The sequence below is a fragment of the Hyperolius riggenbachi genome, chromosome 1, assembly GCF_040937935.1.
Source record: "Hyperolius riggenbachi isolate aHypRig1 chromosome 1, aHypRig1.pri, whole genome shotgun sequence".
Taxonomy (NCBI): domain Eukaryota; kingdom Metazoa; phylum Chordata; class Amphibia; order Anura; family Hyperoliidae; genus Hyperolius; species Hyperolius riggenbachi.
The window spans coordinates 682,309,878-682,326,805 of record NC_090646.1 but is presented as its reverse complement, the minus strand read 5'-3'; the positions used below and the strand labels follow the sequence as shown (position 1 = coordinate 682,326,805).

Sequence of the window (16,928 nt, the reverse complement as noted above, 5' to 3'; positions counted from 1 at the left end):
TTAGGGTACCCCACCTTCAGCTAAGCGTGCGCTGGTATATAGTAGGTCTAAAGTGGCAGAGGAGGCAAAGAAGCAGGGGAAACCGGCACTGCTAAAAAAAATGCTGTTTTTAATAAATACTTGTTCAAGCGTGATGCACACAATGTACATGCATGACAAAAGCAAAATTGCACTGTGGATGGATCAAACATTTAAGTGGGGTACCTTTCGGTGCGGTGGGTGCTGGGTTGTTAAGCCTGATGGCCGTTTTGCGCACGTCTGCGCATCTACAGAGGCTGCAAGTCGGGGTGGTCGAGCTGCCGGTATTTGTAACCTAAAGCGCATGGCGATGACATATCGCCCATCCGCTCCGCCCCTACACCTTCTTCCTTAACTTGACAGACGGCTGGGACGCAAACGTACCAGCAGCGTCTGACGTCATGGCGGCAAATAGGCGCTGAATCCATTGATCAGTGCAGCGAGATTACGCTAAAGTGCACGCCTGTGACGTGAGTTGGGCCGATCTAGCGCCATCTCGTGTCACAACTAGAGAAGGCACCTCCAATGTAGTTTCAGGGTAGGAGTCAGGTTGAAAAAAAGTAAAAGATGTGAAAATAGTGAAAAAAGAGAAAGAAAAAAGTGAAAAGTAGCAAGTGTTGAAAAGGATCGTACCCTTCAAACAACATTGTAAGATGCTAACTCTGCAGCAACAGGTAATGTGTTATAATAAAAGCGGGGGTGCTGTCAACAAAACAGCATTACGCTACAAAAAAACATTACATCAGTGAAGGAAAAAATAATAAAGGTGTGTAAAATCAATCCCAGGACTGGTCGCCATGTTGGCTACCTCAGGGGGAGAATATATTTCTCACCCCGGGGTTAAACTCTGGCCGACCTTTCCTCATGGACGGGGATAGGCAAAAACAGGGGGGACTAATTCAAAAGGACAGCTTATATAGCAATACATAGTTCCTTAGGGGAACGTCAGAATTTCAACATCATGGTACTATAATCAGAAAAAAAACATTCCAATTATGGATCTAGAAAACATGAAAGATCAGTGTAGTCGTTTAAGCCTAGAGAACCCATAGTGTTCGTCTTCAAGATCAGTAGGACTTCCTCACGTTTCAATTGCTTTTCACGGTCTTCACCTCTAGTAAGAGGTGGGACCTGAAGCAGGCCGGCAAAGGTGAGTTTATTTGGGTCCCCCCCTATGATTGTCCCTCATATGCTCCACCACTCTGGGTGAGCCCCTGCCAGAGCCAATTGAGTTATAGTGTTCTCGGAACCTCTCTCCCAATGTGTCCCTGATATAAAACCTACCGCAGGGGCACCACAGGGCATAAACCACAAACTTGGTCTTGCAAGTAATGAATGTGCGTACTCACCGCCGAACAGGCCCTATTTGCACATTCATGCCTGTAACAATTTGCCTGCAAGACCTGCACAGACCGCATCTGTGGTTGCCCTGTGGTTGGCCCCTGCGCAGCCAGCTACCCCCATCAGGGGAGTTAAACTCGCTTCTACTGATGAGGGATCCGATAGTTAGAGATCTTTTGAAGGAAAACAGAGGGCCCTCTTCCACTAAGGGCTTTAGACTTGCGTCTTTCATTAGGATGTCCCAGTTGCTGGCTATTGATTCCTTTATGACGTTTGACATAATGGTGTTTTCAAAGGAAAAGGGGGTTCTCGTTCCACAGGTCCTCCTAGTCGTCTTTCTTTGGAGGAGGCTCTGTCTGTTCTTGGAGCAAGCTTTCTTAAAAGCTCCTTGAATCAGCCATTCCTTGTAACCTCTGGCAATTAGCCTAGACCCCAACTCCTCAGACTGGTGATGGAACTCTGTATCGCTCGCATTATTTCTACGAAGTCTGAGGAATTGGCTATAGGGCAACGCCTCGGTCACATGGTTGGGATGGCAGCTTGATCTATGTAATAAGGAATTGGAAGCGGTGGGTTTTCTGTATCCCCTTGGACTCAGCTTATCATCTCTCACCTCCAATTCCAAATCGAGGAAAGCAACCCTTTCATAACTCGTGATGGCTGTAAACATCATGTTAAATTTGTTGTCATTGATATACTCCAAGAACTCAGAGAAGGATTCACAAGCCCCAGACCAGAAGACAAGGATGTCGTCCACATACCTGGACCACATCCTGAGGTGCAATCAGAATGGATATGCAGCTCCTCCCACCACGCTAAGAATAGATTTGCGTCGGTACTGGAGACTGCTGTCCCCATGGCGGTGCCAGAGACCTGCCAGTACCACTTTTTGTCAAAGATAAAAGTGTTGTGTGTCAGGACAAACATAAGGCATTCACAGATGTATGCTTTATGCACTTCACTCTTGTCTGTCCTGCCCAATAAGAATCTTACAGCTTGCACCCCAAGATCATGGGGAATGCGGCTATAAATGCTTTTAAAGTCTATCGTCACCAATAGGTCACCCCTGTACCAGACAAGGTTCTTAAGACCCCTCAAAACATCTCCCGTGTCAGAAAGATATGAAGGAATTTCCTCCATGAGCGGTCTGAGGATGTGGTCCAGGTACTTGGACAGCCTCTCCGTCGTCGACCCAATGCCAGAGACAATGGGCCGACTCGGAGGGCTGGTCCGAGACTTGTGAACCTTTGGGATGTGGTACCATATTGGCTTGGTCAGATAAGTGGGCAATATCCCGCTAGCTAAAGTGGAAGTCAGAATCCCCTGTTCTACTCCTTTTCTTAGTAGGGACCTTAAGGAGTTCTGATGGCGATTAGTAGGGTCTTCAGTCAGGGGTTGATAGACATTCCTATCCTGTAATTGCCTAAGGGCCTCATTTTTATATTGCTCTGTGGACATCACCACAATCATTCCCCCCTATCCGCTCTCTTGATTAGTAGATCGGGTCTTGAGCGTAACCATTTTAGCGCCCAGTCCTCTTTTTCAGATATGTTCTTGGTAACCTTTGGGTATATTTCTGCCTTCAGGTCTCTTTTGACCATCTTCTGGAAAACATCCAGGCATGATCCTGGTTGAATGGGGAACGGAGTTGCTGATTTACAGGGTCTAAAAGTACCACAAGTTAAGGCTTAACAACCCAGCACCCACCACACCGAAAGGTACCCCACTTGTATTTTTGATCCATCCACAGTGCAATTTTGCTTTTGTCATGCATGTACATTGTGTGCATCACGCTTGAACAAGTATTTATTAAAAACAGCATTTTTTAGTAGTGGCGGTTTCCCTGCTTTTTTGCCTCCTCTGCCACTTTAGACCTATACTTGAGTCAATAAAAATTCCAGCTTAAGAGGGTTGAATATTGGAGTTAACTTATATATGAGGTTGACTTGTATTTGAGAATATATATGGTATTGTACAAAATTTTCAAAGCAATCATTACTGAAATTAACAATCTACAATTGGGCACACAATACAGATAAAAGCTGATTTTTAACTTTCACTGCTTTATTTTGTTAAAGAAAAGATAAATAATTTAAGTGGACTTTCATCTCTGATACCAGTAGATTTACTAATTCCTGCCAATTTGTCATTGTTTGGCATCAACAATGTCCAGGTGTATCTCATGCAGAGACTTCGTTAGAACAATGCCTGTGGCTCCGCCCTCCTGCTGGGCGTCTCCATGGAGAGGGTTCAGCAGATTCATATGTTAATTAGGTGATACCAGACTAACTATACAAGGTGTGAATAGAGAGGGCAGCCACCCCCAGTATCCACACTACTTGTATGTTAACTGTCTCTATCATGTGTATAGGCACTGTAGACATTACCTCAACCTCATGTTAATGAATATATAGTTACATTTTATTAGAATCAATAATTATATATGCTAAAAAGATTATTGCCCAACATGGTATAATATTTGGGTCTGGATGGATTTTCCGGACATTGCACACTGAGCATTGTTCATGTTTTCCTGAGTGTCAGGGAGTTACTTTTGGTGTTTTTCGAGGTCCATTGGTGTCAGTTTTAATTAAGTTATTACATAACATCTTACAGTATTATTGGTTTTCATACTAATTTGATTAGACAGTATTTTTGGTTCTCATGCTTTCACGTTGGCAGATTTACAATATTGGTGAATTTAGATCTCATTCATACTTCTCTCTGAAACCAAAAATATTAAATGATTTACACATTTTTTTGAATAAATGGCTCAGTTTAATTAAAGTCTAGACTATGAGGGTTGTGAGCCCAAGTCATAGCTATAGGCCCACATTTGAGGTCTGCCACTCATAATGTGTTAAATGTGTTTCTAAAACCATTTTCCAAAACCGTCCTGAACCAAGCTTTTAAGGTTTTACATGCAATGTCATGAGATCTTGTGGCAACTTCATCTTTCTTACTATTGTTTTATTTGTCATAATTTTACCCTATCATAGTTTCTGCATCCATTACCTATATTGTTAGTAAGCATTTGCTACATTGTTCTTGGAGTTTACAAGTATTGTTAAATAATTCATCATTTTTATAAGATTTTAAAGCAAACCAAAGATCAGTAAAAGTAAAGATTGGGGTGGGCTTTCTCCCACCACATAAACACATCTAAAGGCTAGAACACACTAGCAATTTTGATTGACCAATAATTGCTCAATTTTACCACCTCCATGTAGTATGAGGGACAAACAGATTTTCAATTATATGCAGATTATATAGGTAAATGGTCATACTACATGGAGGTGGTAAAATTGAGCAATCATTGGTCAATCAAAATTGCTAGTGTGTACTAGCCTTAAGTCCCACGTCGTCCTTCCGTGGTCTGCCATTCAGCCGCGGTGAGTCCTGGTAATAGTTGGGTCCAGTCTGGGTCATCTGCGCATGCATTCAAACATCTTTTTGAATTGCAAACAAGCCATCATTATCAAAAGTTTTGGAATTAATTTACTGAACAGACAAAAGGGGAAATCTTGTTTTAATGTTTTTTTTTCTTTTATATATATAATGTTCTCTAGAATAATAAGTAAACTGCAACATTACTAAATAAAATAACATATTGGTATCAAAATAAAATTAAGAACTCTAAAATCTTCAGTACTGTTTGATTTTACTATGTCAGAGTCCACAGAGGGCTTATTCAAATGCAAATTAGCAAGGCACTGTTTGTTTATTTGTTTATACAATACACACAAAACAAGATCAACCAATAGAAACTTCCCAAGCTATCCCTGCCCAACCCCCTTGCTCTATATAAAGGCCAATTTCTTATTTGCCAGTCAGTAACTCTCTAGTGTGAGACAAATTGCTTGCTTGCATCATATCTGAGGGTGTATCTACATTATCTGAGGATCCCAGCTGTAGCAACCAGACTTCCAGAACAAACTGAAGATACAGCTCTTCTGTTTTTGTTGTTATCTGCTATAGTTTTCCATAGACTGTACTGAAATGGCATCCAGTATTGAAGAAGTGATGCAGGTCCTTGAAGATTTTATCTCATTGGCCTCCAAAAGACTTCAGAGAATCAAACTTCGGCAGAGATTCCACATCATCAAGAGACTTGGAGACGGTGGTTTTGGCTCCGTTCTGCTGGTGAAGGAGAAGAAAACAGGTCAGTGTGGTTAAAAATAATTATAAATCACATATTTGAATGTCATGAAGTATTAGGAAATGTTGTTGTAGATAGCTTTGAGCAATATAGTAAATTGTTCTTTATCTGATAGAACTTGTTGGTTATTCCCTGAAAAAGTCCAATATGGGACAATCATGATTTTAATCAACTCTACTAAAAACAGAATTGTCATTGAATACACGCACGCACGCACGCACGCACGCACGCACGCACACACACACACACACACACACACATCTGATTCCATTTTTATTTGTTCTCCTTTTAAAATGACTAAGAAGTTATTACATTTTTGTGTTTTCCTTTTTGTAATGTTTACATTTTAACAAAGGTAGTGGATTCAGGGAGGCACACATTACTGGGAATATTCTGGGTGCATAACCAAGGTAAGCCAACCACCATATATCACAAATAGTAAGTCCAGGATAGGTTTGCACACCAATGTCACAGATAAGTTGGTTTAATTGCACTTCATTAGTCCATACTGGGAGCTGCCCAATGTTTTGCTGACCTAAGGGGGTCCCTTTTATCAAAGCACAGAAACCGACAATCCAGTGCTTTTCTTGTATTTCTGTGCTTTGATAAAATAAATCCCTCTGGCCTGCAAAGCACATGTAAGCTAGCAGTATGGCCTAACGGAGTGTAATAAAAGCAACTTATCTGCAATCCTAACATATCCTGGACTTACTATTTAAACCTTAAAATAGTCAGTCCCGAACACATACATAAAGCCACTTCAATTACCGTACATATTTGCATGCACATCAGATATTTTACAATAATTTTTGAAACATCATCGTCATAAAGTTTTAAGTAACTGGATAAGCACAAATGTTTAATGCTAGATGGCATGAAAAACATGTTACACAGTAGGAGCTTGATACTTTACACTTTTCATCTCATAGTTTTATTTATTCATTTATTTGAAGTATTATTATGCAATTATATAGAATATTTGCCCTCCGAAAATCCATGTCTGTAGTGGGGTTGTTTGTCAGAACATATTAGGCTATGTATTAGGTTCTGGGCAATTTATTAGGCTCTTTGGCTAAAGCTGAAATTGACTCTAAATATTGGTTGTGCTATAAATGCTCAATAGGTTCTTTTTATACCACAGATCAGAAGATGGCCTTAAAAATGATGGAAAGAGAAATGACAAGCAAGAGGAAATTTCTGATGGAATGTGGTGTAATGTCCTTCCTGTCCTCTCACCCCAACATTGTGGAGAGCCTTGGAATTCTTTTCAAGACTGGAGAAGATTTCTGCTTTGCGCAGGAAGTAGCACCACTCGGAGATCTCTTTTCTTTAATTGTACCTAGCGTAAGTACCACAATAGCATTTTTTTTTGTTTACCTTTTGTTTACTATGTTCTATGCATGAGAATCCTTATGGGTTATTTTGTCTTCTAGGTTGGACTTCCAGAAGATATAGTAAAGCGTTGTGCTGTGCAAATTTCAAATGCTCTAGAGTTTATTTCTCAAAAAGGATTTGTTCATATGGACCTAAAGCCAGAAAATGTTTTAGTTTTTGACAAGGACTGCCAGTGTGTGAAAGTCACAGATTTTGGTCTTGCCCAGGTGAGGAGAACAACTATCAGAGGCCAATTGGGCACTGTTAAGTACATGGCTCCTGAGATGTGCACAATTACTGGCAGGGAAGAAATTACTGTGGACTCCAACCTCGATGTCTGGGCATTTGGTGTCCTCCTCTTTTGTCTGATGACTGGAGAATTTCCATGGAAGGTGGCGATGCACAAGGATGAAAGATTTAGAAGATTTGGTGATTGGCAAAACCACTTCCAGGGTTATGGTCCTCCAGCTCCCTGGGGAAAGCTATCCTCCACCACACTGGACATATTCATGAGTATTTTGGCAATAGAACCCAGTCAGCGTTGTGCAGCCAGTCAAATTTGGTTGCTCATAGAAGAACTTTGAAAACTGGTAATAGTATCAGAAAAGAATAAAGTATTGCATCTACATTGTATATTACAGATACAGCATATGACGATGAATTTCTGTGTCTATCATACATAGTCTTCAAGCAACCACGAGAGGTAATGTGGTGCACTCATAAGTTCTACAGTCAACAGTGAGTCCATAACTTTCATATTGATGACCAAGTTCTCCTTCCACCGCTCCACCTCTTCCTGTGTGTTCTGATGTCCTCATGCTCCATAGGGCTACACAGATAAGTATCTTTTACTCTTAGAGAAGTAATGTTCTAATGTTGTTATTCTTGGCAAAGTCAATTTGAAGATTTTTTCAGTAAGGATGTTTGGGCGTTTTAGTTAATAGTAAACAAAAATGGTGATTTGTTTTAAATTCAGTAATATTTCTAGCTAAGTGATCTTACTGCCTTTCTCAGCCAGTGTGCTCTATCATACTGATAATTGTAGGAGTCACTCTGCATTAGAGCTCTCCTGATAATAATACATGACACCAATCATTTTCTAATCTGAGTCCTCCTTTTATATTGTGGTTGTGTCTACTGTCACTGTCACCACACCACAAATAGTCAGAGTTACAAGAACGCCATGTCAGTTGTTTCAGCAGCTAACTTTTTTAATGTTTTATTTTTAATATTTTGTTTGTTGCAAAATAATATGCTGCTAATCATTAATCTTTTTTCTTTTCCTCATTTCTAGAAATACCTGCCTGGACATTTGAATGGACAAGACCCCGCCCAGTGCATGGAGCTGGAGCTGGTTGAGTTAGTTTCAGTTCCCAGTTCTATGCACAGGGTGGTGCTTTGAAAATTCAACATCTCTTTATATTTGTGGTAAGCTCAATAAAACAAATTTATGTGACCCTTAGAGTCGTTTTAGCAATAGTTAAGGACTTCATCCAGTTAGATATTTATAGTAATTAAAACAATGAATTCAACAACATCTCACCAAAAGTGTTCCTCAGTAGTGCCCTGAACAGTAAGCAGCCAGCAGGAATGAGGATCTTCCATACAAAATGATTGTTTTACCTTAATTGGGGAGTTCATTAAGTATAGTAAATAGCCATCTTTAATATGACTAATATTTATAAAATAAATATAGTGAAGCATGGTGGGGATTAGTTGCAAGTTTGGGGCTACATTATTGTAAAGAAGTTGGGAATTTGGCTTGGATTAATAGTGCCCTCAATGCCTAGGAATTGAAGCTCATGGAGTAGGTAGAGGCCAGCACCATCTATATATTCAGACTCTTTTATTAATGAAAACGACACATAACACAAAGTGGCAGCAATGTGGGATTGGTTGACGTCTCCATACTTTTCACTGGCGTAATAATAGGGGATGCGACCCCTGCCACGGGGGGGGAGGGGGCGCGGCTCCCCTAGGGCCCGCTCGGGGACTTTTTGGGGGCAGGAGGGGTCGCAGCATAAGAGGAGAGCTGTGGCCGCAGATCGGTGGGGAGGGGGGAAATTCCCCCCCCCCCCCCTTCCTCACGTCAGGCTCTCCTCTCAGCGCTCCCCTCCTGCAAGCAATCATTGGTGGTGCTTGTGGCAGCCGCGGCGGCGGCAGGCAAGCTGAGCACATACCTCCTTCTGGCCGGTCTCCGATCGCTAAGTGCTGTATGGAACTTCCTGTGTAAACAGGAAGTTCTATGAAGCACTTAGTGATCGGAGACCTCCGGCCAGAAGGAGGTATGTGCTCAGCTTCCCTGCCGCTGCTGCCACGAGCACCACCAATGATTGCTTGCAGGAGGGGAGCGCTGAGAGGAGTGCCCGAGGTGAGGGAGGGGAGGAATTTCCCCCCTCCCCACCGATCTGCGGCCACAGTTCTCCTCTTATGCTGCAACCCCCTCCTGCCCCCAAAAAGTCCCTGGGGGGGTGGAATTTTTTTTGCTGGGGGGCCCGGGGCTTACTAGGTACGCCCCTGATACTTTTTTATATATAGTGGTGAAGTTGCAAATAATGTTTAGACACCACTGACAGGGCTTGAGAAAGGAGAACATCCCTCCGAAACATCACTACTTTTAACTGTTATGTGTCTTTTTCATTAATAAAAGAGCCTGAATCTGTAGATGGTGCCGGCCTCTACCTACTCCACGAGTTATTGGGATTGACGTGCTGACCTTCCCCCACAGGTGTTTTTAATAATCCTTTAGGTGAGTTTATGTCCAGTCTCCATTGCTCCACTCCACTATTTACAAATTCAACCAATCCAATTTAACCACTTCAGTACCGCCCAGATTAAAATCGACCCCATATCTATAAACACTAGTTACTGTACATGGTAGATTATTACGCCAGCAGTCTTGCATGCTCTGACAGCGTACACCTTCTGGAATGAACAAGGAACAATGTTGATTAGCTCTTGGTCACCTGATCACTAGAATCACATAATTATCGTCTTTCCTCACTTAAAATCTTAATTTCCACCTCTGTTTAGTGGAAATTAAGATTTTAACTCAAAAACGTTGTCTCATCTGTCCTCCATGCAGTGGGCCATTCACAAGCACTGTTCTATGGGAAACAAACAAAGGGAACGCATGCACTACACCTGTGCCTACAGTCAGAGCACCGGAGTCTACAGAAAGTTATTTAGAATTATTTATTATTTAATTATCATTATTATTATTAATCAAATTCTTATTCCTTAACATTATGAATAAATTAGAATCCTCATTATACATCAACACATGCACAAACAGTTAAAAAAACACATAGTTATTTTATTTCTCGGCTTCCTATAAAACAAACAAAGCAAAAAAAGAAAAAGAAAAAAGAAAAGCATTATTATCCTCTAAAAAAAATCAGTGTGAAGGGTGTTCTGGAATGCTCCTAATGTTCCTACATTCCAGTATATCATGCTTCACTGCAATGACACCCTGAGCAATTCTCTCTAAAGCAACTTACCCCAACTTCCAATGACCCCTCCTATGCTTTCAGACCTCTAAGCAGAACCAAGGCTGTATCCTGGCTCCTGTGCCCATCCCCCACCAAGGTGAAAACATTGGCATTTCTCTCCTCCATGTAAGGAATGTATTGTGTTTCCAAGTGATGGACAACCCTGTTTAATGTGGCCACGCTCCCCACAGCGGTAGCACCTCTGGTTCTCATACCTTCTCTGGGGAGAATATGTACAGCTCTGTCCCTTACAGGCTGCACAGCAATCACCCTATAATGCTGTACAATCAAACATACAATAATGGGGATCAGAGATGCATGAGAATTTCAACATATTATAAAATCAGGACAACTAGTTACACAAATACAGATATAAAAAATTGATGTGTAGTTTGAAAAACCTCATCAATACTTATAGATGTCAATTTGCTAAAATGTACAGAAACCAGAAACTACTAAGATGCAGTCCCTGGCGGTGTGCAAGCTTACAATCTAGAGGATAGTGTGGTGGAGACATGGCGGGGGGGGGGGGGGGGGGGTTCTTGCCCATGCAAGCTTACAATCAGTAAGGTAGTATGGTGGAGACATGGGGGTATTCTGCCCATGCAAGCTTACAATCTAGAGGGCAGTGTTGTGGAGGCACTTGGGGGAGGTTCCTGCCCATGCAAGCTTACAATCTAGAGGGTGGTGTGGTGGAGGCACTGGGGGAGGTTCCTGCCCATGCAAGCTTACAATCTAGAGGGTAGTGTGGTGGAGACACGGGGGGAGGTTCTTGCCCATGCAAGCTTACAATCAGTACGGTAGTGTGGTGGAGACATGGGGGGTGGTCTTGCCCATGCAAGCTTACAATCTAGAGGATAGTGTGGTGGACACATGGGGGAGGTTTCCTGCCCATGCAAGCTATGACATCAGTCACCCCCAGTGGTCACTTCCAAATGTGGAGGAACCCCATATCCATCCCTTTACTGCAGCTGGTGGCATCATGGAGGACACAGGCAGCCTGAAGCCAATTGATTTTTTTCACCTCTTTGTTCCTAAAACTTTCCTGGAGTTGATTGTTCAGCAGACCAACATAAATGCCACACAATTTTCAGCTGCCAATCCAAAGTCATTTTATGCTACAAAATGGATACCAACAGTGCTGCTCGGATACCTCTTTTCACTATCTGGATCTAATTCAGATCCGAATACCCAGATACCAGATCCGGGTCAGATATCCGAGTTTAAAATTTTCCAATCCGGATCCGAATCGGACATCAGACCTAAGTGAATTATCTGGGTAGTTTGGATGTCCGAAATCTTGCTGAGCACCACTTGATACCAACAAAGGTTCCCAGCAAGAAAGGGTGTGAAGCTTTACAAAGCATGCAAGAGTGGTACAGGCTACACACATGCGTTTCACATATACGAGGGGATGGAGACCCTGCTGCAGCCTGAGTGGATAACTCCCGGTTGTGAAGTACAAGGACAAGAGGGATGTTGTGATGATGACCACAATTCATACGGAGGCTACCACATCAGTGATGGCTGTCAGACGAGAGACACAAAACCGGTGGCAACCATTGATTATAACAAGCATATGGGGCAGTAGATCTCTCAGACCAAGTACTCGCCCCATATATGGTAATGAGAAAAAAACAAATCTTGATATAAAAAAGTTAGAATTTACATTTTGCAGCTGGCACTGTACAATCTGTACATCATTTTCAAACAAGTAGGCAACAGCGCCTCCTTTCTGAAGTACCCAGAACAAATCATCACATCCGTGGTACTTGAAACTGGTGGAAAAACACTGTCCAGTGTGATTGTGAGGATATTGTGAGACTGCGTGGGCAACATGTTTCTGCGTCACCCCCCCCCCCCCCCCCCACCCCAAGCAAATGCCTATCCTCAGAATCAGAATCAGAATCAGAATCAAGTTTATTTCGCCAAGCATGACTGGGTCATGCCCGGAATTGGGTTCGGCACGGACAGAGAACTCAGCAGCAAAAACAAACACAAAGAGACAATGAGAAGGCAACAACAGTAATATCTAATAGCAACCATGACATCAACATCTAACCACGACATCTAACAGCAATGACAGCGGCAGCAACCAATGGGTGACGAATTGCAGTGAAGAAGCAATAGTGCAGTGGTAGGTGCAGCTTGAACAAGGGAGGCACTAATTTGGGGCAATGGGGCAGGACACAGCGAACCCCTATGGTCTGACTACCGGCCTGAGGGGGGGGAGCCAGTGAATGGAATTCAAGAGTTTAACGGCAGCAGGGAAGAAGGAGTTCATGTGCCTAGCTGTCTTGGTGGAAATGGACCGTAGCCTTCTGCCGGATGGGAGCACGTTAAAGTATCGGTGGCCTGGGTGTGAACGGTCATTTGCAATCCTTTGTGCTCTGGAGCGCAGTCTGGAGTTGTAGAGAAGGTCAAGCGAGGGGAGTGGTTTCCCGATGATTCTCTCCGCCGACCTGATGACCCTCTGAAGCTTGTATTTGTCTCTGTTTGAGGAACCAGCATACCACACCAGAATAGAGGTGCAGATGACGTATTCTATAGTGGCAGAGTAGAAGTTTGACATAAGCTCCTGTTCCATTCCGAATTTCCTCAGTTGATGAAGGAAGAAGAGTCTTTGTTGTGCCTTCCTCTGTGTGGTGCTCGTGTGAGTCTTCCAGCCCAGGTCACTGGAGATCTGAGTTCCCAGGAGGCGGACACTAGATACCTTTTCAACCTCCGTGCCGTCAATGAAGATTGGGGGTGGGGTGGGGGCCTGCTTCCTGAAGTCAATAACCATCTCAACGGTTTTGGTTTTGTTGAGGACTAGCTTGTTTTCCTTGCACCATTGGCAAATGCTATCGACTTGTTGACGATAGTCATGCTCATCATTTTTAGACACGAGACCAATGATGGTGGTGTCGTCAGCGAATTTGACGACCTTGACTGAGTCTGCTGTGGATCTGCAGTTGTTGGTGTAGAGGGAAAACAGAATTGGGGACAGGACGCAGCCCTGAGGGGCACCTGTGTTGGTAGACTTTGCTTGGGAGTAGTGTTGGGCGAACACCTGGATGTTCGGGTTCGGGAAAGTTCGCCGAACATGGCCGCAATGTTCGGCATGTTCGGGCCGAACCCCGAACTCCCCGAACATCCCGCTTTTGGGGGCCCTATGGGGTCGCAGGCATAAGGGGGGAGCATGCCCCGATCGCGGGGGGGGTCGGAAATTCCCCCCACCCCCTCCGCTAGCGCTCCCCCCTCTGCCCGCTTCCCCATTCAAAAGTTAGGAAGTGAAACTGTACCTGTGCGGCCGGTAGTGGGTGGCTGGCAGTGGGCGGCACTATGGAGTGACTGAGGAGGAGGAGGAGTCCGGAGAGTGACGCGTTGAGGGAGGCCGGGCAGTGGGCGGTTCAGCAGTAGTACCGTACTACTGCTGATCCGCCCACTGCCCGGCCTCCCTCAACGCGTCACTCTCCGGACTCCTCCTCCTCCTCAGTCTCTCCATAGTGCCGCCCACTGCCAGTCACCCACTACCGGCCGCACAGGTACAGTTTCACTTCCTAACTTTTGAATGGGGAAGCGGACAGAGGGGGGAGCGCTAGCGGAGGGGGTGGGGGGAATTTCCGACCCCCCCCCGCGATCGGGGCATGCTCCCCCCTTATGCCTGCGACCCCATAGGGGGCCAGTATTCGGGCGAACAGGGCCCTGTTCGGCCAGGCAATGAGCCGTTCGGGCGAACCCGAACAGTTTGGCCGAACACCACCAGGTGTTCGGCCGAACGCGAACATCACCCGAACAGGGTGATGTTCTGCAGAACCCGAACAGTGGCGAACACTGTTCGCCCAACACTACTTGGGAGGAGATCTTGCCCAGCTTGACGACTTGTGATCTGTTGGTCAGGAAGTCTGTGATCCAGTGGCGTAGGGTCGTGTGGACGTCAAGTGCCTCCAGGTTGTTCTGGAGGATGCGGGGGCAGATTGTATTAAACGCCGAGCTGAAGTTGAGAAGGAGGATTCTGGCGTATGAGTCAGGTTTATCCAGGTGATCACTGATGAGCTCTAGGCAGATGTTGATGGCATCGTCAGTGGACCTGTTTGCTCTGTACGCGAACTGGAACGGGTCTAGTCGGGGTAGCGTGGAGGTATTGAGTTCGGATAGGACTGCCTTTTCTAAGGTCTTCATGATGACCGAGGTGAGGGCCACAGGCCTGTAGTTATTCAGGTCAGATATGCCTTGCTTTTTGGGGACAGGGATGATTGTGGACCTCTTGAAGCATTTGGGGACTCTGCCCTCCTGTAGGGACTTGGCATAGATGGAGGAGAGGACAGGAGCCAACTGCTGTGAGCAAGATTTAAGGCATGCTGGTGTCACACCATCCGGGCCCGGGGCTTTCCTAGGGTTGAGTCTAGCCAGAAGACGCCTGACCTCGGCCTCGCTTGCTCTCGGTGGAGGTGGGCTCGATCCTGACTCAGCATCTGCGGGGGAGGGCTGGGCGCGAGGTTTTGGGGGCACTGCTGTTCCTGGCTGGTTTTCAAACCTGCAGTAGAAGTCACTGAGCTCCTCGGCTAGCTTGATGCTGGGTGTGGCATGCTGGGGGGGGGGGGGGCTTATAATTGGTGGCTAACTTAAGTCCCTTCCAAACGGCTCGTGGGTCATTTGAGCTAAGATTGTGTCTAAGCTTCTCAGAGTATTCCTTCTTCGCTGCCTTGAGTTCCCTGTTAAGGTTGTTTCTCGCTGCTCTATACTCGTCCAGGTTGCCCGACTTGTGCGCTGTTTTTTTTCGTCTCCGCAGTTGCCGTAGTTTGTTTGAGAACCATGGTTTATTGTTCGGGTAGACCTTGAAAGTCTTGGTTGGAATGCAGGAGTCCTCACAGAATGCAATAATTGAGGCGACGTTGTCAGACCACTCGTCCAGGTCTGGTGCTTCCAGGGCTCTCCAGTCGGTGCTGTCGAAGCAGGCCTGAAGTTGGAGCTTTGCCTCACTTGACCACACTTTAGTTGACCTCAGAGCTGGTTTCGCTGTCTACAGTTTTCGTTTGTAGGTTAAGATCAGGTGGATAAGGCTGTGGTCCGAAGAGCCAAGTGCTGCGAGTGGGACCGCCCTGTATGCATTTTTCAGGACTGTGTAGCAGTGGTCCAGGGTGTTCATATTCCTAGTAGGACAGTCAACATGCTGCTGATAGCGTGGTAGCTCTTGGCGGAGGTTGGCCTTGTTGAAATCCCCCATGACAATGAACAGCGCGTCTGGGAGGGATGCCTCCCACTGCATGATGGTATTGCTGAGGTCGCTCAGGGCTTGTTTGATGTCGGCGTCGGGTGGAATATATGCCCCTGCAAGGACGAGGGAGGAGAACTCCCAAGGTGAGTATGAGGGTCTACAGTTGACCAACAGTAGTTCGAGATCTGGCGAGCATTTCCTGGCGAGCACAGAGCTGGAGGGGCACCATAGTGAGCTGATGTAAAAGCAGATGCCGCCTCCCTTCTTTTTTCCCGAGAGGGTGGTGTCGCGGTCAGCCCGGATAAGATTGAAGCCCGGAAGTTGGAGGGCATTGTCCGGGATGCAGTCGTGCAACCACGTTTCCGTGAAGCAGAGGATTGGTGTGTGACTGCTGAGCTCTCTCTTGTCGCTAAGAAGGCTGAGTTCATCTAGATTGTTTGGGAGGGAGCGGACATTCGCAAGGAGGACAGAGGGGATGGATGACCTCAGACCTTTCCTTTGAAGTCTGACTCGAGCACCTGCTCGACAACCTCTCCTGCGCTGTCTTACCCCAGGGCTGTGGGTAGAGCCTGCGATCATTATAGCATGGCTCCACACAGAGTTGTACAGGTGCCAGTCTTTGGGGTGTGAGGTAGAATGTGCTTCCCAGGCGATAAGCTGAGACTTGCTGAGTGTGGTGACAGGGGTGTTAGGTGGTGTGGGGCATGCGGGGACTGGGGATAGTTGTATAGGGGTACCCATTTCATCTGCAGGGGTGGTGGCTCTGCAATGCAACACAGTCCAAACAACACAGTCCACAGGCTCTGCAATGCAGCACAGTCCATCATATGGGCAATACACCACAGTTCATCCCATGAGCAATGCCTCACAGTCCATCATATGCACAGACCGTCACGTGGGCAGCGCTGTTTAGTTCAGCACATGAGCAGTGCGTCACAGACCATCACATGAGCAATGCAACACAATCCCAACCCATGAGCAATGCGGCATAGACCGTCACATGAGCAGTGTAAAGCAGTCCATCCCGTGAGTAGAGTCCATCAAGTGAGCAAGCGACACAGTCCATTCAAGTGAGCAAAGCGACACAGTCCATCAAGTGAGCAAAGCGACACAGTCCATCAAGTGAGCAAAGCGACACGGTCCATCAAGTGAGCACAGCGACACGGTCCATCAAGTGAGCACAGCGACACGGTCCATCAAGTGAGCACAGCGACACGGTCCATCAAGTGAGCACAGCGACACGGTCCATCAAGTGAGCACAGCGACACGGTCCATCAAGTGAGCACAGCGACACGGTCCATCAAGTGAGCACAGCGACACGGTCCATCAAGTGAGCACAGCGACA

The 16,928-nt window shown here is 45.5% G+C and overlaps 1 protein-coding gene across 1 annotated transcript; it reads left to right on the top strand.

Annotated features, from left to right (window-relative positions):
* The first annotated feature begins 5,358 nt into the window (after positions 1 to 5,358).
* LOC137544575 (serine/threonine-protein kinase SBK1-like) lies at positions 5,359 to 12,205 on the top strand. Its single transcript, XM_068265675.1, has 6 exons — positions 5,359 to 5,521; positions 6,660 to 6,862; positions 6,952 to 7,426; positions 7,534 to 7,595; positions 8,187 to 8,246; positions 12,062 to 12,205. The coding sequence occupies exons 1-6, from the start codon at positions 5,359 to 5,361 to the stop codon at positions 12,203 to 12,205; spliced, it is 1,107 nt and encodes a 368-aa protein (XP_068121776.1).
* The last annotated feature ends 4,723 nt before the right edge of the window (positions 12,206 to 16,928 follow it).